At 38.8% G+C, this 25,753-nt stretch overlaps 1 protein-coding gene across 7 annotated transcripts in view; it reads right to left on the minus strand.

The window, feature by feature from the left end:
• The window catches only part of XPOT (exportin for tRNA), a 46,201-nt gene that overhangs the window by 19,157 nt on the left and 1,291 nt on the right, over positions 1-25,753 (minus strand). For 2 of the 7 annotated variants that reach the window (XM_035256200.3, XM_078336129.1), the window contains exons 2-18: positions 23,207-23,320; positions 21,706-21,839; positions 16,476-16,558; positions 15,068-15,124; positions 14,031-14,100; positions 12,605-12,823; positions 11,433-11,617; positions 11,171-11,339; positions 10,222-10,458; positions 8,925-8,963; positions 8,729-8,791; positions 6,788-6,912; positions 6,294-6,438; positions 6,024-6,143; positions 5,567-5,661; positions 3,084-3,153; positions 523-761 (exon numbers count right to left, since the gene is read on the minus strand). In XM_035256200.3, the coding sequence (XP_035112091.3) occupies positions 523-761; positions 3,084-3,153; positions 5,567-5,661; positions 6,024-6,143; positions 6,294-6,438; positions 6,788-6,912; positions 8,729-8,791; positions 8,925-8,963; positions 10,222-10,458; positions 11,171-11,339; positions 11,433-11,617; positions 12,605-12,823; positions 14,031-14,100; positions 15,068-15,124; positions 16,476-16,558; positions 21,706-21,765 (1,976 nt within the window). In that variant the 5' untranslated portion in view covers positions 21,766-21,839; positions 23,207-23,320. Of the gene's footprint in view, positions 1-522; positions 762-3,083; positions 3,154-5,566; positions 5,662-6,023; positions 6,144-6,293; positions 6,439-6,787; positions 6,913-8,728; positions 8,792-8,924; positions 8,964-10,221; positions 10,459-11,170; positions 11,340-11,432; positions 11,618-12,604; positions 12,824-14,030; positions 14,101-15,067; positions 15,125-16,218; positions 16,341-16,475; positions 16,559-21,705; positions 21,840-23,206; positions 23,321-25,753 lie in introns of all 7 variants that reach the window. The other 5 variants (XM_002752701.7, XM_035256198.3, XM_054238318.2 and 2 more) reach the window with 4 other exon arrangements.

Raw genomic sequence — 25,753 nt, forward strand, 5'->3', positions numbered from 1 at the left:
TATTTATACAACCTCTCTAGTATCTAACCCTTGTTCTTAAGTATATTATAGAACAATTTAACTTCTAATTAGCAATCATTATAACTTTCATGCTGTTGTTTATTGTTTGTCAACGAAAAGTATGGTTAGAGGCAGGGGGAAAAGCTGCTTGGGTGGTCTTCAGGACACAATGCAACTAGAGAAGCCTCAGGCTCCTCTTTAAGGTAACCAAGACTAACCAAAGACATCCCATCCCAATGTATCTTTGGTATTTTAACACTTTAGCTAATCCCCTTAAACACACAACCTATTTATAACAAAGAAGTCAGAGGAGTTAAAGATTTAGTTGTCAAGGCAAAAATGCAAATGGTATGTAATCTAACCACTTCTTCAACTAAACCTAATTTACTGGATTTGGAAGTCAAAGATTTAGACAATTCTCTGGACAATCCAAGGAAACACAAATATGTGTGGCTCGCCAAACAAGTGGTTCTGTCTGTGTAGATACATGCACATTACAATTTTAACTGTGATCACGCTTACCTGGCAAATCCAACAGCATGGTTGAGACAGTCTGCTAGGGAAGTTTGCCTTTCTTCATCTTGTGACAGCATCAACTTTTCTAACAGAATTTTAAACTTCTCCATTAGTGGAGTCAATAGATTCCTCATTAAGGCTTGTTTCCTTTCTGCTGGGTATTCACTATTAACAATCAGAACTCCAGCTGTCTCATAAATAAAAAGTTGATCATCGCTGCTCAGTAAGGACTGGTGGCCATTCTCCTAGAATGTAATTTAGTCTTACTTAAAGTTTTTGAGTTCCTCTCATTTAATGAGAAAAAGTGCATTAGGAACAAACAGTAAATGTAATCTATCACACCAACTCATAGATCAAATACTTAGAAAGACAAATTATCTCCCAGGATCATAGAACGAAAACTGAATTAGAGGTCAACAGATCATGGTTCCAATTCCAGTCATGACAAGACTCTACAAATGATCATGTAAGATAATTATCAAAGTTAACTTTCTAACTTGTTACCTTTCATAAAGATCTTATTTATAAGATTGTTGGCCGGGCGCGGTGGCTCACACCTATAATCCCAGCACTTTGGGAGGCCGAGGTGGGTGGATCATGAGGTCAAGAGATCGATACCATCCTGGTCAACAAGATGAAACCCTGTCTCTACTAAAAATACAAAAATTAGCTGGGCATGGTGGTGCGTGCCTGTAGTCACAGCTACTTGGGAGGCTGAGGCAGGAGAATTGCTTGAACCCAGGAGGTGGAGGTTGCGGTGAGCCAAGATCGTGCCATTGCACTCCAGTCTGGGTAACAACAGCAAAACTCCGTCTCAAAAAAAAAAAAAGATTGTTATGAGGCTATGGTGCATGTGGTGGCTCATGCCTATAATCCCAATACTTTGAGATGCCGAGGCGGGCAGATCACTTGAGGTCAGGAGTTCATGACCAGCCTGACCAACATGGTAAAACTCCGTCTCTACTAAAAATACAAAAATTAACCAGGCATGGTGGTGGACCTGTAGTCCTAGATACTCAGGAGGCAGAGGCAGGAGAATTGCTTGAACCTAGGAGGTGGAGGTTGTAGTGAGCCAAGACCATGCCAATACACTCCAGCCTGGATAACAGAGCTGAGGATGTCTCAAAAACAAAACAAAACAACAACAAAAAAAAACAGTAGAGTATTACACTTCTTTTAATAATTAAGTAACAAATACATAGTAAAGCATTATTTTGCATGTGTCTCTGAGGGTGTTTCCAGAAAAGATTACTAAGTCCAAGCGAATTAGGTGGGGAGGACCTGCCCTCAATGTTGGCGGACACCACCTAACTGACCAGTTCTCTGAAAGAACAAATAAAAAAGTTGAATTGATCTCTCTCTGAAAGCTGGACAGACTTTTCTTCTGCTGCCTTGAACATCACAAATTCGACTCCACAAAAGTACAGTATCACAGCATTAACTTTGCGTGTTAAGCACCATGCATGTATACAAGAAGATCCTTTCTGTATATCTGCATCTATGAAACATAAAATTTGTTGTGATCTCGGCTCTTTGAGTGATTGCAAATGTTGTGGCGACCCACTGCCATTTTTTAACCAATTTTCTCAAGACTTAAGATTGTCTGTCATGGTTATTTCAGATGAGTGCAGTTACAAAGCTGAGTGGCACATAATTGCTAACCACAGTGATACGCACTTACACATTTTGCTTTCTGATCTATTTCTTTATTAATTGTTTGTCTGCTCCTGTTTTACCCATGTAACTGTCATTTTTATAACTGTTTATGCTTACAAAAGCATATGTTATTATTGCCTATTTTATTGTGTAAAGTGACCAATGAAGTGCTGTCATGTTTTTACATGTTTCTCAAATACACTCCCTTTTAAAAATGTGAAGCAATGTCTTCAAAATAATTTTTTTTTTTTGAGATGGAGTCTTGCTGTCACCTAGTTTAGAATACAATGGCGTGATCTTGGCTCACTGCAACTTCTGTGAAATAAATTTTTAAAATTACTTTTTCCAGGATTATATTTTCAAGATTTTGATCTTTCAGAATTGTGATTTTTAGGATTTCAGGATTTTAATGCTTCGATTATGACCCAATCCCAACACCAAGATATTCAGATCGACTAGCACTTAATTTTTTACCCTAAGCCTAAAATGACACAGAAAACCTTCAATCTAACAATAGCAGCTGCTAAGAATGGCTAATACAATTATAGAACTAAACAGAATTAATTTAGAACTTCAACATTTTAAAATTTTTCTTTAAAAAGAATTTTTAATATATTTTTCATCTTAACAGCAAACATCTTTAATGATTTTTTTTCTTCTCCATTAAATGTTTAACATTTTAACAATATACCCCATGCTGCCAAATTGATCGGTCAACACTTGATTCCTTTCTATTACTATGTTTTGTTTACTATACCAACAGAATTTTGGTAAACAGAACTAACATTTGCACATACATCTCCCTCCATCACCAGTTTTGTTTTTTTTTTAGTCCCCACAAAGACAAAACTAATGGCATGAGTGGCTTCAATGATTTTTGGGTAAAATATCTTAAAGAGACAGATACTTACAGGTGGAGAAAGCTCTAATAAATCTTGTATTCTATTCAAAATATCCTCAATGAAAGGATTCATTTGCTTACTGAAAAACAGTAAAAAAGAAAATCACAATTAATAGCAGTCCTCTGTAAAACAGTGCTAAAGTACCAAATCCCCACTTTAAGACAGAACTAAAAAAGTTCAGTTGTAGGCTAGTCACATTGATTATGATTAGCTATGGGGCCGGGCGTGGTGGCTCAAGCCTGTAATCCCAGCACTTTGGGAGGCCGAGGCAGGTGGATCACGAGGTCAAGAGATTGAGACCATCCTGGTCAATATGGTGAAACCCCGTCTCTACTAAAAATACAAAAAATTAGCTGGGCATGGTGGCACATGCCTGTAATTCCAGCTACTCAGGAGGCTAAGGCAGGAGAATTGCTTGAACCCAGGAGGTGGAGGTTGCGGTGAGCCAAGATCACGCCATTATACTCCGGGCTGGGTTACAAGAGCGAAACTCCGTCTCAAAAAAAAAAAAGATTAGCTATGGTTAATTTTAAAAAATTACCTTTATCTGTTCTGTAGTGAAAAGACTGTCAAAATGACTTTCAATCTTATAAGCCTAATAAGGGGTAGTTTTCATTCCCCATAAATGATATTAGTAAATACAGGCCAGGTGCAGTGGTTCATTTCTGTAATCCCAACACTGGGAGGCCAAGGCAGGAAGGTTGAGCTGAGGAATTTGAGACCAGCCTGGGCAACATGGTGAGACCTTGATTCTACAAAAAATATAAAAATTAGCCCCCTAGGCTGGAAATGGTGCATCATGCCTGCAATCCTAGCACTCTGGGAGGCTGAGGCAGGCAGACCATAAGGTCAGAAGTTCAAGACCAGCCTGACTAACATGGTAAAACCCCATCTCTACTAAAAATACAAAAATTAGCCAGGAATTGTGGTACACGCCTGTAATCCCAGCAACTCAGGAGGATGAGGCAGAATTGCTTGAACCCGGGAGGCCGAGGTCACAGTAAGCCGAGATTGCGCCACTGCACTCCCAGCCTGAGCGACAAGGTGACGCAGTCTCAACAACAACAAAAAAATGAGCTGGCCACCGTCACATGCCTGTAGTCCCAGGTGCTTGGGAGGCTATGGTGGGAAGATCACTTGAGCCTGAGGAGGTTGACATTGCAGTGAACTGCAATCAAGCCACTGCACTCCAGCCTGGGCAACAGAGTGAGACCCTGTCTCAAAAAAATAAACAAACAAACAAAAAATAAAAACTTTTAGTATAGACCTAAGTAATTGGCTGATGAGCAAGAAAGAAGTGGCAACATAAAAGGGGGCTGGGCATGGTGGCTCATACCTATAATCCCAGCACTTTGGGAGGCTGAAGAGGTTGGATTATCCGAGGTCAAGAGCTCAAGACCAGCCTGACCAAAATGGTGAAACCCCTATCTCTACTAAAAATACAAAAAATTAACTGGGTATGGTGGTAGGCACCTGTAATCCCAGCTAACTTGGAGGCTGAGGCAGGAGAATTGCTTCAACCCAGGAGCCAGAGGTTGCAGTGAGCCAAAATTGTGCCACTGTATTTCAGCCTGGGAAACAAGAGTGAAATTCTGTCTCGAAAATAAAAACAGGGACATCTACCTGACAAATCATAACTTGGAAGAACCATAGGCTCTTGGAAAACAATTTTTATGTCCATTTTTTTTCATTTCCATCTTTATTTTTTTGAGAGTTTCACTCTTGTTGCCTAGGCTGGAGTGCAATGGCATGATTTTGGCTCACTGCAAAATCTGCCTCCCGGGTTCAAGTAATTCTCCTGCCTCAGCCTCCCAAGCAGCTGGGATTACAGGCGCCCATCACCAAGCCCAGCTAATTTTCTGTATTTTTAGTAGAGAGGGAGTTTTACCATGTTAGCCAGGCTAGTCTCAAATTCCTGACCTCAGGTGATCCACCCGCCTCGGCCTCCCAAAGTACTGGGATTACAGGCGTGGGCCACCTTTTGTGCCAGGCCTCCATCTTCATTTTAAATTCAGGGGGTACATATGGAGGTTTGTTAAATGGGTATATCACGGGATGCTAAGGTTTGTGCTTCCATTGATCCAATCCCATCACCCAGATGATGAACACAGTACCCAACAGGAAATTTTTCAGCACTTGCCCCACTCCCTCCCTCATTTTGGAGTCTCAAGTGTCTTTTGTTCCCAGCTTTATGCCTGTGTGTACACAAGATTTAGCTCCCACTTATAAATGAGAACATGTCATATTTGGTTTTTTGTTTCTGCATTAATCTGCTTAGGATAAAGGCCTCCAGCTGCATCCATGTTGCTGCAAAAGACATGATTTTGTTTTTTGTTATGGCTGTTTAGTATTTCATGGTGTATGTGTACTATACTTTCTTTATCTATTCCACCATTAATGGGCTAGGTTGATTCCATGTCTTTACTATTATTTTACAGCTATTCAGTAACTTAAAAAATAACTAAACATAATAGCTGCAATTTTATACTTACTTAAGAGATTTGACAAATCTAGAAAACAGGTAGGCCGTCCTGCTCCGAACTTTTGCACTGGAATGCCGCAGACCTCTGTGATCTAAGAAAGCCATCTAAAGAAAGAGGCACTTTTACTATTTCTGCCCTTTTTCAAGACTTCTGTTGATATTGTTATGCTACATTTTTGTTCACACCAAATTTTACTTCTTAGCTCCTAAAAGGCAGGGACCAGGAATATAAAAGTAATTCTAAACTACACACAAACAGACCCTTGAGAACTTGTTTAAGATGACTAATTGGGCAGAAACTATCCATCTAAAAGAAATGGAGGAGGGGTTACTTTCAGTATGTGCCAAGCATTTCTGAGAGCTTTTGACTATGAAAAAAGTTATAGACAGAAAAATACAGTACTATCAACTCATTAGCTGAAATCCATAGAAAGTAACAAAAATCCAGAGTAAAAATGTATACTTACTAATACACATGGAATGTGCTGAGGTTCAACTGTGAAAAACTTTTCATATCTAACAATAGTTTCAAAGAACTCCAATGTCACAGATGTATGCTGATAGGAACTGACTCCAGATGTTACCAGCTAGAGTAGGAAAAAGTTAAGAAACCTCTTATTTATTGCATCAAAATGCCCCAGTATTAACATATACTAAGCTCTAACAAGTAACTTCCATTAGCTTATACTGAAAACAGAAAATTTATGTTCAAAATAAATGATCTTCAGTATACTTACAGTTCGCATCATATCCTGCAAAGCACTAGCTTTTGAAACATCACCTGAGAAGTGGGCACCATGAGATACTGGAAGAGCTTCTGCCAACATATACAGCAATCTTATTGCTACTTCAACTTCCATAAACCGTGTAGTCTGCCAATTCCTACCAAGGTATAATATGTCAGTGAGATTTGAAGGTAAATTTTTCATACAGCAAATTATGTACAGGGTAAGACACCAACAAAAGCCTTTTTAATAATTAAAAAGTCACAGCAATTGTTAACTTTCTCAGGCAACATAATATATATAACAAAGGTAGAAAGGATCAAGACAAATCAAGAAGACAAGTGCATTGTTTCCAAAGATACACATAAGATCTCAATAAGTAACATGAATTAATAAGAGCGAAAGAAGTAAGCTTGTTTATTTTGACCCATACCAAAAAGTGAAAAGTAGTAAGTTTGTTAAAAAAGCAATGACAACAATTAAAAAAAAAGCAATGACAAACTTACTGCAGGGTAGAACTAAAAACTCTACGAACAGAGGCCAGAAGTAACTCCGGTGAAACTTGAGCAAGCCTGTCCAACAGTAACTTCAGTTGTTTTCTATATTCTACAAACATGGCTTCATCTTCACCCTATGATACAGGTTGAAATCCTCATTTAAAAAACTTAAAAGACCTTAAAATTCATGAAAATATCCAGTTCTGTATTCTTCTGCATTTACACATTTCGTACTTTTAATTGTTGTCATTATTTACATAGGAAAACTTATTATGTTTAGTTACTTCTCCCCTCTGCCTCATAAATAAGTATTCCTGCACACAGCTATAGGTCTCAAAAGCCTAAAGCCAGAAATAGTCTAAGAAGGTTAAAGACAATAGCGCCAGAATGGGCTTTGAGACCTTTGCACTTTATTCTTGTAAGTCAGTGTCCATCGTACAACATGGTAATAATATGGTATAACTGGAGGTATTAAATTTTAGGAGCCTGGCACATCCCGAGTGTGCAGTGTGTTCATCATCACCACCATCATACTTTTACAACCCTAAGTTTTTGAATGCCTGCGGTAGGGAATACAACACTTAATAACATAGCTTAGCAGCAAATACCATGACTGAATACATAGACAGCACCAATGTTCCCTGTGTTTGATGGGAAGCTGAACCCCCTCACGATTCTGAAATCAAAGACTTTTAACTGGAACAAGTCTAGAGTGCCTCATTTCCACTCTGCCAGTACACTCCTGTGACCGGAGTTCACTATTCTAACAAAATATAAAGTGAAATACGATCACTAACATTAATATTTTACTATGTTCAATGCTACAAAGCATTTTTAAAAGGGCTGTTAATGGGCCAGACGTGATGGCTGAAGCCTGTAATCACAGCACTTGGAGGCTGAGGCAGGCAGATCACTTGAGGATAGGAGCTTGAGACCAACTTGGCCAACATGGTAAAACCCCATCTCTGCTAAAAATACAAGAATTAGCTGGCATGATGGCACACGCTTTAATCCCAGCTACTCAGGTAGCTGAGGCACAAGAATCACTTGAACCCAGGAGGCAGGGATTTCAGTGAGCTGAGATGGCACCACTGCATACCAGCCTGGGTGACAAAGTGAGACTTTGTCTCAAAGAAAAAAAAAGGAGGTGTTATTGTTAATGGATAAAATATCAAAACTGAAGAGGCTTTTATTAATTTCACCCAAGGTTGGTATCAATATAAACAAACTAATTTTTCAAGAAGTTTTAAAGGGCCCCAAAACAATACAAACTTGAATTTTTTCTTTTCTTTTTTTTTTTGAGAGAGTCTCACCATCACCCAGGCTGGAATGCAGTGGCACCATCTCAACTCACTGCAACCCCTGCCTCCTGTGTTCAAGCAATTCTCCTGCCTCTGCCTCCTGAGTAGTTGGGATTACAAATGTGCACCACCACGCCCGGCTAATTTTTGTATTTTTTAGTAGAAACGGGGTTTCACCATACTAGACAGGCTGGTCTCAAACTCCTGACCCTGTGATCCGCCCATCTTGGCCTCCCAAAGTGCTGGGATTACAAGAGTGAGCCACCGCACTCAGTCAAAACTTGAAATATTAATTTGATGTAAGAAAACAATAGGCCGGGTGCAGCGGCTGACGCCTATAATCCTAGCACTCTGGGAGGCCGAGGTGGGCGGATCACGAGGTCAAGAGATGAGACCATCCTGGTCAACAAGGTGAAACCCCGTCTCTACTAAAAATACAAAAAATTAGCTGGGCATGGTGGTGCGCACCTGTAGTCCCAGCTACTTGGGAGGCCGAGGCAGGAGAATTGCTTGAACACAGAAGGCGGAGGTTGCGGTGAGCCGAGATCGTGCCATTGCACTCCAGTCTGAGTAACAACAGCGAAACTCCAACTCAAAAAAAAAAAAAACGATAAAATTAAAACTCCTTTCTCAACAAAAAAATTCTTACCTCATTTTCAAAGTTATATTCTTCATCATAAGTCAATTTTTTCATAACGGCCAACATGATTGCCTAAGAATAAAATTGAGAAGAAAAGAGTTGTCAGTCTCCGTCTAATTTGATATAATTTGAAATTAAGCTGCAATTCAAAGCAAATTACAAAGAATCTGTCATTGGTTTAAAAGAAGCATAAAGTCCATTTTACCTCTACATTAGCTTTTTGCTGATCCGAGAGCACTGTAAGCTGTTAAAAAGAAAGCAGTAACTTATTAGGTTTCCTAAAGTTATATCTGCATATCAGAACATTTTTCTAATCAATTAAGACTTTTTTTTTTGAGACAAGGTCTTGCTCTATTGCCAGGCTGGAGTGCAGTGGTGCAGTCACAGCTCACTACAACCTCCAACTCACTGGCTCAAGTGATCCTCCCACATCAGCTTCCCAAATTAGCTGGGAGCACAGGCATGTGCCACTACATTTGGCTGGTTTTCATTTTGTTACTAGTAGAGATGGAGTCTCCCTATGTGGTCCAGGCTGGTCTCAAACTCCTGGGCTCAAACAATCCTCCTGCCTTGGCCTTATGAAGTGCTGGGATTACAGGTGAGAGCCATGTAATGCCCAGCCTCTAATCAACTAAGATATTAAAACATGCACACAACTTTTTGCATGGCAGTTTAGCAGTAGCTGCCTATATTTAAAATGTACCTAACCTAACCTAAGATCAAGTAATGCCACTTTTAGTAAGTAACTTGACATGTAAACAAAGACACATAGATGACTTTGATTTTTAAAGACACCTACAACATATTCTGCAAAGAAGATTTTTAAACAAAGCAAAACAAGCCTAGAAAACCATTAAGAGATATAAGATGGGGTTACCAATAATGATCATACCCTTCCACACTGCATATAATTTCTTAAAATATATGTAAAGATACATGTTATGTTTATTACAATAAAATAGAAACTAAAGTCATCTGGAAAGGTATTTTAAGCTTAACTTGATTCAATTAATTCAATGCACATATACAGAAATGGCTCTTTCATCTAATATCATATTGATAAGTTACTAACTCTTTTAATTGCTAAATGCTATAATATAGAAACTAACATCACCTACAAGTTCTTTCTGGAAGTGGGGAAAATTTCAATTGTAAAAAATTCTTTATAAGAAATGAATGATGTATGTGTAAATTAAGGTAACAAATCATGCTTATGAAAATTTCAACTATATTCACAAGCAAATACAGGTTCAAAACAAAAAAAAACCCTAAATCTATAACTAACTCTGCAGCTGGTTAGTCTACTGAATTTAGAACCTGAAACTATTTTCTAGCCAAGTTTTTTTTTTTAATAAGATGGAAATACATTAATATTTAACAGTAAATATCTTTAGATAGTAGAATTATGGGTATTTTCTTGTTTTTAATTTTTCTACATTTCCCACTTCTCCATGACTCCTTTGTATTATGTACTGAATAAAAAGAATAAAACAAAAACTTACCTGCTTCAAAATATGAAGATAATCATAACAAAATCCAATAATATTAGAAGAAATATCATCATCCTCATGAATTAGTAGCTGCAACATCAGTGCCACTTTTGTTTCAATAGCTTGTAATGCTTCTTGAGCATTCTTAATATCCCCATTCTTAATTAATTTACTCCAACTAACTATCAACGACTGTCCCATTCCATTTACCAGCTTAGAAAATCTGGCCAGGAAGTCAACATCTTCTTCCTACAAGCAATCAAGACATATCTCCATTTAAAACCACCTACACCAAAGCATAAGAGAAAAAAAACTGTACTTCAATATGAATCAATTGCTAATTACAGGACTCGATTTTAAAATAACATTACATATTTAATAATTCCAGGCTGGATACAGTAGCTCATCCCTATAATCCCAGCACTTTGGGAGGCTGAGGCAGGTGGATCACCTGAGGTCAGGAGTTTGAGACCAGCCTAATGTGGTGAAACCTCGTCTCTACCAAAAATACAAAAAATTGGCCAGGTGTAGTGGCGTGTGCCTGTAATCCCAGCTACTCAGGAGGCTGAGACAAGATCACTTGAACCCAGGAGGCAGAGGGTGCAGTGAGCTGAGATTGTGTCAGGGTACTCCAGCCTGGATAACAGAGTAAGACTCCATCTCAAAAAAAAAAAAACAAAACCCAATTCCACTATGAACAAGTTGTGTCAGCATCTCTTGTGAGTTTGTAAGAAATGTGCAACTGCAGGCACTACCCAAGACTTTCAAGTTTAATAACTGGTATGATCTGTTCTCCAAGAAGAATGCTACTAAGAACATTTTGGCTAGATGCAGTGGTTTATATTATAATCTCAAGGAGACTTTATAACATTTAGAAAAAATTATTATTATATTTAACTTAGTACCTATTCCAGTTTGTTCTAACCACTTTATGTATAATTTTATATATAAATTTACCCACCTGGTCAATGCTGAAAAACCCAGCAGACTGTAACACTTGACACAAAGATTCTACTAGTTTCATTTTATCAACAGGGTCCATGCCTTTATTTACAACTTCAAATAAACAGTCACATGCTTCTTCCCGTAGAACTTCTATTGACATATGACCTAGCAGCATATTTATAAACCTGGTAATGAGACAATAAAATTGTTGTAACATTTTCAAAGACATGAGTTTTAAATACGGTATTTTATACTACAAAAATTATAGGCATACTTACCTATCATTGGCTATAAGGGATAAGTCTATCCAAGAGACATAAGCCCCAACTACTTCAAGGCACTGACAAGTCACTTCAGAATTAGTATACTGATAATTTTGTAATATTTGGTACCATGATTCCACCAGATTTGGAATGCACTGTTCCCTCATGGTATCTTTTATAAGAGTATTCCTACGAGCCTCCTAAAATACAAAACACCAAATGCACAAAGTAGATTACCTCACAAAATAATGTTTGATATCTGTATATACATGCACAGAGTAATTTCCTCCACATCAAACTCTTGGACTTAACACATTCCCTACCAGCATTTCCTATTTACCAGCTCTAAGATCATATCCTGTGATTCTTTGTATTTCCTCTTTCTGTTCTATTCCTCAGTGCCAGAGTTAATTTCTTATTAAACACAAACTATAAATAAGCATTGCTTAGAAATCGTAAGCATATGGTGTAGTTATTTCTCAATATAGTAACATAGTACTTATACTATGTGATGGAAAATACAGAAGCAGCAGCATTGACAATTCATAAGCAATGCTTCTTCCTTGCTCAGGGACTATATAGCAGTATTAAATAGAGACTACTTTTCTCAACATATTCATACAAGAAAATCAACTTGTATATGTCACTACAGCATTTGCTAGTTAAAAATTCAGGCCGAGCATGGTGGTGCATGCCTATAATCCCAGCACTTTGGGAGGTCAAGGCAGGCAGATCACCTGAGGTCAGGAGTTTAAGACCAGCCTGGCGAAACCCCATCTCTACAAAAAAATACAAAACTTAGAAGGGCATGGTGGCATGTGCCTGTAGTCCCAGCTACTCAGGAGGCTGAGGGAGGAGAATCACTTGAACCTGTGAGGCAGAGGCTGCAATGAGCCAAGATTGAGCCACCACACTCCAGCCTGGACAACAGAGCAAGACTCCATCTCAAAAAAAAAAAAAAAAAAAAAAAATTTAAATTAACACTTTAACTTCAATATACATCTGGAAAAAAAATAACCAAGACCGAGTTCCTTCATGAAATAAAATCCAAAACATTTGATAAATTTATAATCATGTAACTTAAAGTTTACCTCAAGAAATAAAACTTTTCTGCTTCTTTTATTATGCACCCATTATCTCCTACAAAACTTAGATTAAATATAAAAAATTCATGGTTAGCTACTTGCCTCTGATGTATGTACTACATCACGATCCACCAACTCTGAATCAATAGCCATGAGGATTCGCAGGTACAGATCTACTCCCCTTGGATTTAGGTCCACTACTGAGAGAATGTCAAAAAAAAACTTGGGCCACTTAGTGAGATATTCTGTAACAAAAAGCAAGGCAAAGACTTGGGCGGCTTTATTTCGTATAAAGGTCTTCTCTGGTTGAGGATTCAGCATCTGACAAAGAAATAGTCCATAAAATTAAATGTAAATTGAAAAGACCCAGAATCACGTTTATCATTAAAAGGCAAAGCTTCATCAAACATCAACATGGCCCATATAAACTAGGTAATGAATATGCTTCGAAATATTTTGATAATCATAATTATGATTATCAAAATCATCAAAAGTATTTAAGTGATTGGCCAGTTGAAGAACAATTAAATAAACCATTAAAGGCTGTAATGATTACTCCTTATTCTTACACTTTGACAGAGAAGTTTCATGTGCAGTTTTAATACCTCCTATAATTTCTCCTAAGAAGGAAAAAAAAGTGTTTTTCTTCTATCTACTTGCTCTTTAAGGAAAATTAAAAACTCTAGCTACACAATTGCTTTATGTGTTAAGATTAGCTAAAATTAACTGAAAAGAACTCAACTGGCCCTTTATAAGGGGCTCCTATGGAGAGGCTGTCTAGGAGGGCTCACCTTTAACAGCCAAAGAGAGGCTGGACGTGGTGGCTCACGCCTGTAATCCAAGCACTTTGGAGGCCAAGGTGGGCGGATCACCTGAGGTCAGGAGTTCAAGACCAGCCTGACCAACATGGTGAAACCCCGACTTTATTTAAAAAAAAAAAAAAAAAAAGAGCCAAAGAGGAAAGCAGTGTTTGTCAAGTAGTTAAAAACATTTTAAAATTAAAGTTTCTACAATGTGTCATGGAAACTGTGATCATTTCACATTGATATCAAATTAAATAACTGCTAAGTTACCACTTAGCCCTGATCTTTAAAGCCAGCACTGTTTTTTTTTTTTTGAGATGGAGTTTCGCTCTTGTTACCCAGGCTGGGTGCAATGGCACGATCTCAGCTCACCGCAACCTCCGCCTCCTGGGTTCAGGCAATTCTCCTGCCTCAGCCTCCTAAGTGGCTAAGATTACAGGCACGAGCCACCATGCCCAGCTAATTTTTTTATTTTTAAGTAGAGACGGGGTTTCACCACGTTGACCAGGATGGTCTCGATCTCTTGACCTCATGATCAACCCGCCTCGGCCTCCCAAAATGCTGGGATTACAGGCGTGAGCCACCGCGCCCAGCCAAAGCCAAAACTTTCTAAAAAAGCTATGAAATTAAATGGCAGAAAAACGATCAAAATCTTTTAGGTAAAGTTGCAAACTCTTGCAAAAATAAGTTTCAACATCTAATACTGAATAAAATTACTATTTTACCTGAGCTTGCAGCCATGATACGAGTGTCTCCCTAATTAGTTGTTGTTGAACAGTGGTTAGTTCCGAATATCTGTTTAAAATAGAGAAGAAAAAGTATAATGGCTATATTTGGTGTCTATGGTTGTGAAATGTAACAGCCTCATATATTTGAAAGGGAAAATCTGTATAGCTCTCAATTATCTAAAGTTTCCTAACATAAACTGATAATGACACTCATCATTGCTTTAAACATAAAGAAGAGAGTGGCAGGTAAGGTACCAATATCAATCTTTGTTTGTGATCCTCTTCATGTTAAAACAAATGATGGCTACATAATTTTTTGAAAGAAAATAAACCCATGTTTTACTGGTCTACAGAATAAACCAATAGGTGAACTAGGAATCCTCTCAGTAATGATTTGTTATTTTGCTTAATTAGTAAGTCAGATTCTGAACACAAGTGCCCATTCAGCATTTAACTCTAACAGAGAGTAGCCATGCAGAAAAACAGGCCTTGTGTTCCCAGATATTGACTTTTCCAGAAAAGCTGAAAATCTAGGTTTTTTTCTGTGAAATGTCTGCATTTTCATTTTTATTTTTTGAGACAGGGTCTTGTTGTGTTGCCCAGGCTCAAGTGCAGTGGCTTGATCCCAGCTTGCTGCAACCTCCACCTCCCAGGTTCAAGCAATTCTTGTACCTAAGCGTCCTGAGTAGCTGGAATTACAGGTGTGTACTACCACATCTAGCTAATTTTTGTATTTTTAACACAGATGGGGTTTCACCATGTTGGCTAGGCTGGTCTTGAACTCCTGACTCAAGTGATCTACCTGCCTTGGCCTCCCAATATGCTGGGATTACAGGCGTAAGCCACTGCACGTGGCCAACTCAGCACTTTTAAAATACTTTGCGATACATCAAAACATATCTATAACCTGAATATAACATATATACTGTCAATTTACAATCTGTATTATGGTTTCCTTCAAGAAAAAACCTTAAATTAAAAAAAATGACCTTTCCCCACGAATCTCAGAGTCAAAACAGTGAGAAAAGCCTTACTTGTATTTAACTTGATGTTCCAGTACTTGAAAGCAGAAAAACTTTACATGATCATCACTAAAAAAGAAAAAAAGAAAATGAGATAAGCAGAATATGAACTGAGGAAAAAAAAAATCAAAGGCAAAATAGTAATGAATAACAGCAGAAAAGTTTCTCAAACTAGACTTTTGGCTTGTTTCATGCTTACTGGTCTCAAATATGACAAGCAAAATAACCAAAATATTAAGATGCACCTTGAACACAGTGCTTTGTAAGCAGCAAAGCATCCCCTAAATTCCAGATATTAAGATTCTTGGAACAACCCTTTCATTTTACAAAAACAGGTTAGGTATAAAATGACAAATGGCAGAACAGCCAGACTCTGAGTGAAAGCAGAGATGGTCATCCAAGTCCTACTTAAAATTCAACCCTAGTAGTTCTATTGTAGCCAAATCCAAAACAAGAAGGGCCACATGGACTGTCAGTCCAGCTTCAAAGTTTCATACAGGAAACTAAATTACAAATATGGTATAAGATGTGGGCAAAAATTAACATCTACCAATTACCCACTTCCAACGGTCTTTCCAGGGGAAAAGCAGAGTTGCAGTAAGCCAGCTATAAGCACTGACAAAGATCCTTTAGAGACCAACAATCTGCCAATGAAATGAGTATAAGAGAGTTCCTATTTCTGTAAAAAGTCTGTTGAATACTTTAGAAAGATTTCACAGAAAGCCACGCTGCAGAAGGAAAAAATCTTGTACATATTTGACATGGCCTATATAACCAAAAGACTTGAGAGGCAGGGGGCAAATATCTTTAAAATGTACGAATCTGCACTCATTGTACACACCCATCCTAGAAATTACAAAGGATGGGTTATAGGTATGACCAATCTAAGAATAAAGTGACTGCTAGTAGCATACGAAGATAAGACTGTGGTCCAATATCAAAAGATTGGTCACTGAATGATTATATACCTTAAGTTAAAATTAAGATATATGCCACTGGGCTGGGCACGGTGACTCACGTCTGTAATCCCAGCACTTTGGAAGGCCAAGGTAGACGGATCACGAGGTCAAGAGTTTGAGACCAGCCTGACCAACATGGTGAAACTAAACTATTTTTAGTCTCTACTAAAAATACAAAAATTAGCCAGGCATGGTGGCACGTACCTGTAATCCAAGCTACTTGGGAAGCTGAGGCAGGAGAACCGCTTGAACCCAGGAGGCGAAGGTTGCCGTGAGCCAAGGTCACGCCATTGCACTCCAGCCTGGGCGACAGAGCGAGACTCCGTCTCAAAAAAAAAAAAAGATATTTATCATTTACAATCACCTTCATAAAATGTTTTTATGAAAACAGTTTCCAAATACAGTCCTGTCATGTTCACAGAAATTTAAACTAAGAGTCATAAAATTTTTGTTTTAATTACCTGTAGGTCCGCTGTGCTAGTGCTTCTGCACATACCTGCCAGGCATCTGGGGAAATCTTTAACTGTTCAAAATAAGCCAGGGCCTATAAGATTGCGAAACAAAAAAAAATGCATTCAGAATAAACAATCTCAATGCCCTGCTAATACTAAACAAAATATTCTGAGAGTTGCAAACCTAATAACAAATCAGTAAACTTAATAGAAAAACAGCTAAAATATTAAATGCAGGCTTACAAACATTTGCAACTTAGGGGTCATTCCTAAAATATAAATTCTATCAGTTAGATAATCAAACCTGTTCTCTTATAGCAGCAACAACACAAAAATGTTCCACAGACTTCACTGAGTTATGATGAAGAATGAGAGCCAAATGCTTTGTCAAGTGCCATACTATTGAGAAACTGTAGAGGATGGGTTATGGGTGTGATCATTTTATAATATGCAATTATAACAAAATGGCACGTGAAGGGCACTTTTCCTATGTAATAGCACATCTGTTATGAAAGGGGTGATTATAAAAGACAAAACACAGGCCGGGTGCGGTGGCTCACGCCTATAATCCCAGCACTTTGGGAGACCGAGGCAGGTGGATCATGATGTCAAGAGATCGAGACCATCCTGGTCAACAAGGTGAAACCCCATCTCTACTAAACATACAAAATTTAGCTGGGCATGGTGGCGCGCGCCTGTAGTCCAACTACTCGGGAGGCTGAGGCAGGAGAATTGCTGGAACCCAGGAGGCAGAGGTTGCGGTGAGCCGAGATTGTGCCATTGCACTCCAGCCTGGGTAACAAGAGCGAAACTCCGTCTCAAAAAAAAAAAAGAATTCAGGGCCTTGTAATGAGAAGTAACAGTAACAACAAAGAGTAAGTGTATTCTAGAATGGAGGCAGCACCATGTCCATATGTTTCTACCCAACTTGGGAAAACAGGAGTTACTTCAGGCACTTTTCCCATCGGCATGTTGCATCAGACACAGGGGTTTCACACATGGCAATGGACAAATAGTAGTGAACATTTTGTGAAAAGGACCTCCAACAGACAAGAAAATCGCACATAAATTGGAAACACTGCTAGATGATTTGACAGCAATTATATACTGATACAAAACCTGAGATAAGGTAAAAGGAACATTAGCATTAGAGGAACCTAATTTCAATTGGTGAATATTTTAAAAACAGTGGTGTCTCCCAGTGATGAAATCAATTTATGAGTCCTGAACAATAATTTTAAAAATGACATATAGAGTATTAGATATTCCATACTGTACTTAGCAAGAATATTATTTTCTGTAACTTATTTATGTGTACATGTATATATAAATATATATACACACTGGGTCATCGAGATGTAAAATTATTTTTTCTTTGGGTTAGAGATTAAAGTCACTGTATTTATATTTAGATGATAGTTTCCTATACTATGCAATTGTATGAATAAGGGACTGGGTTTTCATACATGGTCTCAATGGCTGCTCCTACTGACAGAAGACCAGGTAAATGAAGGTGCTTAGATGAAGATCATCAAATATAATAGTAAATAGTAGCATAACAAAAAAAATACATTGGGACTTTGCAGTGGGTTGCTGGCACAGAGCTCTTAACTTAGAGTTTCTTGAGTGACAGGACTGTCTTTTGTCATTTATAATGAGCCCCTTTAGGCCAGGCACAGCAGTTCACACCTATAATCCCAACACTCTGGGAGGCTAAGATGGGAGGATCACTTGAGGCCAGCAGTTCAAGACCAGCCTGGGCAACATAGTGGATCCCTGTCTCTACAAAAAAATTTAAAAATTAGCTAGCAGCAGTGACATGCACCTGTAGTCCCAACTGCTTGGGAAGCTGAAGTGAAAGGATGACTGAGACTGCAAGGTCAACAGAGTTTATATTAATGAGGTAACTTGATGCAGGAACCCTAGATAGCCTAAAGATAGGGCTGGGTACCAGAAAGAGCAAGTGATTAGAGGGTTGGAACTTTTAGCCCTAACCACCAACCTCTGGGAAGGGGAGAGAGGAATGAAGATTAAACTCTATAAAAACTCTTGAAGTTCCAGGTTGGCAAACACACTGAGATGCTGAGAGGGTAGTGTTCCTTAGAGAGGGCACAAAATCTCTATGCCCCTTCCCCTATACTTTGCCCTATGCACTGCTTCCATGTGGCTGCTCACAAGGTGTGTCCTTTATAATAAATCAGTACAAGTAAACTGTTTTTCTAAGTTCTGTGGGCTCCTCCGACAAATAATCAAACTCAAGGAGGTAGGAGCAGAAATATGAGAGGTTCTAGAGTCAATTGGTGTCTTAAGTGGGGGTGGTTTGTAAGACCGAACCCTTAACTTGCAGGATGTGATGTTAACTCCTGGTAGTGTCAGAAGTGAACTGATTTGTAGGACATTCAGTTGATGTCCTCAGAATCTGAGAGTTGGTTGTTGGTATTGGAAAACAGCCCAGAGTAAATAATGGGTCTCTTTAGAAGTTAAGACTATAAGAACACAGGCAGCTATAAAAGATACGACCAGTTGATATTCTTCTATCAGTGAATTGATGAAAAAAGAAAAATTAAAAATTAAAAAAAAAAGATACTACCAGCTTAGTTGCTTCTAACAAGCAGTCCATGAAACCTAGGGTTTCCTTTAGGAATATCTCAGAGGTTAGCCAGCATGGTGGCGCACACCTGTAGTTCCAGCTACTTGGGAGCCTGAGGCAGGAGAATCGCTTGAACCCAGGAGGTGGAGGTTGCGGTGAGCTGAGATCGAGCCATTACACCACAACAGCCTGGGTAACAAGAGCGAAACTCCACCTCAAAAAAAAAAAAAAAAAAAAAAAAAGAATATCTCAGAGGCCAGAGGACAAGGTAGAGGTTAATCATGTATGTTGCATTAGCACCTAATACTTCACTTACAGAAGAGGGGAGAGGTGGTTTCGGCTACTAGAATTGCCATGACATACCATTTTCTTTAAATAATAGCAGGTTTTAAGCCAAAGACAAGCATTTTATTTTATTTTTATTTTTACTTTTGTTTTGAGACGGAGTTTTGTTCCTGTTGCCCAGGCTAGAGTACAATGGCACGGCCTTGGCTTGCCACAACCTCCACCTCCCGGGTTCAAGCGATTCTCCTGCTTCAGACTCCTGAGTAGCTGGGATTACAGGCATGAGCCACCACGCCCAGCTAATTTTGTATTTTTAGTAGAGACGGGTTTCTCCACGTTGGTCAGGCTGGTCTCAACTCAAACTCCCGACCTCAGGTGATCCGCCTGCTTTGGCCTCCCAAAGTGCTGAGATTACCACACCTAGCCAAGTGTATTTTTAAAAAAAGTGGGAGAGGAAAGATAACCTGAAAGGTTTTTAGTTTTTAACCAAAGCCTTTGTATTCTAAATGTATGCATTACTAACAATTTAAAAAAACAAAATTCTACAACATTGATGAACAAGTCCTAGCTTTCATCACCTAGTTCTACCTCATACCTTTTTTCGAATGGTTTATTGACTCTATGTGACAAGTCAGTTCAATTTTATTGCCCGTGTAAAAAAGAGAATTAAAGACAGACAACTGAGCAATTGGGGTTGGCAGACAGTCATTCCGCTCACCACCAAACTGAATTAAGTTTCCACTACTCCCGAACTGGCAACAAAAGGGCTTTGAGAATTCACTTTTCTTAAGATTTCTTCCTTTTCATTCAAATAAATTGTTATTCAGATTGGCCAAATGGGATATCAAATTATGCCGGGACCTGGATGCTTAAAACATGTCTGTGACAGAACCCATTTTTACTGATAAAAAGCACAACTTCTGTATTAAAGCCACTAATAATGTACTGGTTTTACTTTTCTGAAAAAGAAATCATGGCATATGGTAAAAAAACTGGATGCTGTGAAAAAATCTCCCAGAAAAAAAAAAAAAAAAAAAAAAGGATGCTGGAACTTAAGAAATAAAAGATTTCAAGAGGCACATAAAAACAACAACAAAGGCCATCTAACAACTAAACATATAGTCAAAGGTTTTTAATTATAAGCACACAATGCCAAGCTAGACTACAGGTTTCTAATTATAAGCATGCAATAGCAAGCTAGACTACAGGTAAAGATCTATGATGCTTCAACTGTGTTTGAAGGCTGGTAATATAAAATTCTATGGCAAGAAAGATTTGTTTACACACAGAAGACATGGATTTTAAATGTCTTTTGATGTCCATACTTGTTAGATAGGTATCTTACAATTAGCTTGATACTTACAGTATCTACAGGGCTACTTATTTAGAAGCAGAGACATACACATGGTACCATATTAGAAACTAGTTGTGATTTTTTTTTCTGCTTTAAAAGGTGTTTTTCTTAAAATATGAAAAACTGCTATAATATTCAGTGAGATTATTAACCTCATTTAGCTAATTTATAAAAAGTATTCTTTGCTATGAAAAGTATAAAGAAAATGCCTTTCCCTTTCACTTACTCTATACTTCAGAATGCCCACGTCTTTAAAAAAATTATAGGCTCATTCTTTATATTCTCTCATTCAGCTATAGTCATGATTATAGTTGTAGCCTACATTATATTTAATTGTTTACATTTATCCAACTATCCCAGCACTTGATAATGGATTCTTGTCACATAATCATTTTATTTAAGACATAGCCTATCATAACTGCTTATTTATGTCTGCCTAGACCAAATAATAAGAATGTTAAATATCATTAATATGGCGGGGCAGGGTGGCCATGCCTATAATTCCAGCATTTTAGGAGGCCAAAGTGGGTGGATCACTTGAGCTGAGGAGTTCAAGACCTGCCTGGGCAAGATGGTGAAACCCCGTCTCTACAAAAAAATTTAAAATTTAAAATAATAGTAATAATAATTAAGGCAAGCATTAAACAGCTTGTATACACAAAGCCAAGCAATAAAAAAAATAAAATATGCATGTCTGCTGCTATGGAGAGTCCCTCAAATGAATCCTTTGCATTACAACTTTTAAATAATTAGAAATAACGACTGATGATGCATAAAGATCTGCCTTCAATCTCATGTGATTTTAATACTCTTGTTTGGCCAAGCAAACAGAAAACAAATCACAACACTCAACGTTTCTGTATTCAAAATATATTCAAATAGCTCAAATTTTTTTTGTTTCTGTTCATTTCTACCCAAATTAGACCTTTGGCAGGTGCATTTTTATTCAAGTCCTCTAATACAACTCTGTGGTGACATGCTTTAAAAAATGATTCAGCAGAGTAACTTACCCTTTGTCTAAAATCTGAATCAGCATTTGGATTTAGCCCTAATAGAGCCTGTTCATCCATCCTTGCTGCTATACGTGGAGTTTTCTGGTTATAATAGGTGTGCCCTCTGATCCCACAGAAGAATTTATAAACATCTGCCACACAAAAAAAGTTGAAAGAAAACATTACTTGATGAACAAATAAATGCTTATCCCAAATATAAGTGGATAAAATCATGCAAAGAAGTTTAAATGTTTAAATAACATCTTTTGAAACTTATCTAAATTGCAACTGAAAGTTAGAGCCTAATTCTCAGAAAAATGGGCCCTGCTAACTACTCCACTAATGTGTAATTTCTAAAAATCTAAAGTATGGCATTAAGGTCCTCAAACTTTATTCTTCAAGATCTTCCTAATAAGGTATAGAAAGTAATCATTTTCTACTTTAAATAGAAGTACCTAATTTCTGTAGTGTTTTACTTATCTCCAGTACTTAAAAATGCAATTGTACAACTGCAGTAAGTATAAAAATGACAAATCCAGACTTTTATTGTAACAGTTTAAGTATAATAATTTGCCTACTTCCAGATACCAACATCACAAACCTTTTCAAAAACATGAGAATGGCTGACCTCAGAGTTCAATATCCTTTGAAGTGTTTACAAAGTATTACAAGAGAAGTCTAATGAAAGGAACAAAGTAACAAAAAAGTAGTCATTTAGCTTTTGAGCAATGGACTAGTTTTGCATTTTACATATCTCTGCTCTTGCCAGCCAATTTTAGAAATTTCAAAAAAATGTTTTTCAATAGTAGATACAAAAATCCACAAATGAGCCTGGTGCAGTAGCTTGCACCCATAATCCCAGTGCTTTGAGAGGCTGAGGCGGGCAGATCACTTAAGGTCAGGAGCTCAAGCCAGCCTTGCCAACATGGTGAAACCTCTTCTCTACTAAAAATAGAAAAATTCAGCCAGGCATGGTGCTGTACCCCTGTAATCCCAGCTATTCAGGAGGTTGAGGCAGGAGAATCGCTTGAACCTGGGAGGCAGAGGTTGCAGTGAGCCAAGATTGTGCCATTGCACTCCAGTCTGGAGTTGTGGGGAGGGAGATCCACAAATGACTTAACACGGACACTCTTAAGATTTTTTTTTTTAAATCTCTGGGAAGTAATCCACTTCTTCACAATATAGGTTCTAACATTTTAAAATAAGCCCCAAAAAGCATCCTAGTTTTTGATAGAATGTATATTCACTTGAGCTAACATGGAACAAACTCTAAATGATATGAAAATGATATTTATTCTCTCAAGACCTCAAAGGTATGGAGACTGGCTATTACTACTTCCATTAATGACTGTGGGGGGCCGGGCATGGTGCCTCACGCTTGTAGTCCCAGTACTTTGAGACGCCGGGCAGGCGGATCAACTGAAGTCAGGAGTTCAAGACCAGTCTGGCCAACATGGTGAAACCCCATCTCTACTAAAAATACAAAAAAAAAAATTTAGCTGGGCAATGTGGCACACACCTGTAATCCCAGCTACTTGGACGGCTCAGGCAGGAGAACTGCTTGAACCCAGGAGGCGAAGGTTGCAGTGAGCTGAGATCATACCACTGCATTCCAGACAGAGGGAGACTCTGTCTAAAAGAAAAAAAAAAAAAAAGGCTGTGAGGCTTTTTTTTTTTTTTTAAATTATCATAACCAAAGAAGCCAAAAGACTAATTGGGTTGGGGGTTGGGGAGAAAAGCCTTTTGGGAACAGTGAAGTCAGGATCAGAACCAGGTTACAGGATACCTACGACACATTTTTCTGTTTTCCCCTGAGCCTGTCTGAATCAAATGATAAATCAGGATATGGACTCAGAGCTCTGAAGACAGCTCGGCCCTTTCTCTTATGGTTCATTTCATACTTGCAGACTTCAAGGCAGTGAAACTCCCTACTGCCCTCAGATTATGATCCACTTTTGAATGACTCCTCACTATTCCGTATACCAGGTCAGCAAGGCTAGTGCTAGTGAACCACATGGCAGTTCTCCAATGGTATTCTACCTTTCATCTTTGCACACTGCTCTTTTTTCTTGTTACTAGGTTAACCCCTGCTGTCCTTTGAAATTATACTTAGAAGCCATCTCTTTCAAGAACAATTCTTTGACCCCAATAGTCCCACTCTCTCAAATCGGATTACATGCCCCTGCCAGCTTACTGGTTTTCTCTTTTTTTTTGAGACAGTCTTACTCTGTTGCCCAGGCTGGAGTGCAGTGGTGCGATCTTGGCTCATTGCAGCCTCCAGCTCCTGGATTCAAGTGATTCTTCTGCCTTAGCCTCCCAAGTAGCTGGGATTACAGGTGTTAGCCACCACACCAGCTAATTTTTGCATTTTTTAGTAGAGATGAGGTTTCACCATGTTGTCCAGGCTCATACTGAATCCCTGACCTCAGGTGCTCTGCCCACCTCAGCCTTCCAAAGTCCTAGGATTACAGGCGTGAGCCACCATGCCCGGCCATCTCTCATAATCTTAAAGGGCAAGGACTGTCTTGACTATTCATCACCATGTCCCTAGGACATAACAGAACACATAGGCTTTGAATTTGAAAGACCTGGTTTGTATCTTGTCATTTTAAAATTGGGGCCACTTGGACAACTTACAAAACCTGAGACAGCCTTTTCTATGACATGGGAAAAAAACCATCTGCCTCATAAGGTTGTAAAGGCTTCAGAGAGAGAAGGTATGCAGAGTATGCCTGGCACATAGTGGGCCTTCAATAAGAGGCAGGAACATGGGGGATGGAAACTACTTGGAGCATTCTTTTGTTTGTTTATTTGTTTCTTTCTTTCTTTTTTAATAGAGACGAGGTTTCTCCATGTTGATCAGGCTGGTCTCAAACTCCGGACCTCGGGTGATCCGACCGCCTCGGCCTCCCAAGGTGCTGGGATTACAGCGCAGTCTGGAGCATTCTTACACTAGTAGATCAGTAGATTACGAGGTCACAAGCTTGAAAACATCTTGGCTAACAAGGTGAAACACCGTTTCTACTAAAAATACAAAAAGTTCGTCGGGCGTGGTGGCACGTGCCTGTAATCCCAGCTACTCTAGAGGCTGAGGCAGAAGAATCACTTGAACCCGGGAGGCGGAGATTGCAGTGAGCAGAGATCGCTCCACTGCACTCCAGCCTGGGCAACAGAGGGAGTCTCCGTCTCAAAACAAAAAACAAAAACCTCAAAGAAAGGTACTGGTTCCCTTCACCCCCTCAGTGTTAGGAAAATATGATGTCCATTCCCCTGAAAAATACCCAGAGAGAAAAAACAATTTCGGAGTTTTTAAGAATCCCAGATTGGGAAGTCCAATATAAGCCTCCTTGAATTTGCTATGGCTTTTTAAAAAAAAATTGCTTAAATCAGGCGCGGTGGCTCACGCCTGTAATCCCAGCACTTTGGGATGCCTAGGTGGGCGGATCACGAGGTCAAGAGATAGACACCATCCTGGCCAAAAAGGTGAAACCCCACCTCTACTAAAAACACAAAAATTAGCTGGGCGAGATAGCGCGTGCCTATGGCCCCAGCTACTCGGGAGGCTGAGGCAGGAGAATTGCTTGAACCCAGGAGGCAGAGGTTGCAGTGAGCCGAGATCGTGCCACTGCAATGCAGCCTGGTGACAGAGTGAGACTCTGTCTCAAAAAAAAGAAAAGAAAAAATTGCTTAAGCTTGGTTAAGTCACTCTGAAGCTATCAGGAGAAAAATTAAGTTGTCCTAAGGAAAATATAGCCAATAAACCCAACGAAACAAACTAGGTAACAGTTGTTACTACAGAAGAATCTCCCACAGAGAAGGCACTTGGACAATCAATGTGCAGTGAAATATGGCAAACTACCTACGTATGTTCAAACGAGCAAAAAGTTACACCCCGTGTGAAAAAAGACGGCCTTCCCAGTAAAAGACTGTGCGTAACATGTGATAATCTATCTAACATGACATAGCCATGCAGGTTTAAACATTTGTTTCAGGCCGCTCACGCCTGTAATCCCAGCACTTTGGGAGGCTAGGCAGGCGGATCACTTGGGGTCAGGAGTTGGAAACC

This window comes from Callithrix jacchus, chromosome 9 (assembly GCF_049354715.1).
Source record: "Callithrix jacchus isolate 240 chromosome 9, calJac240_pri, whole genome shotgun sequence".
NCBI lineage: Eukaryota > Metazoa > Chordata > Mammalia > Primates > Cebidae > Callithrix > Callithrix jacchus.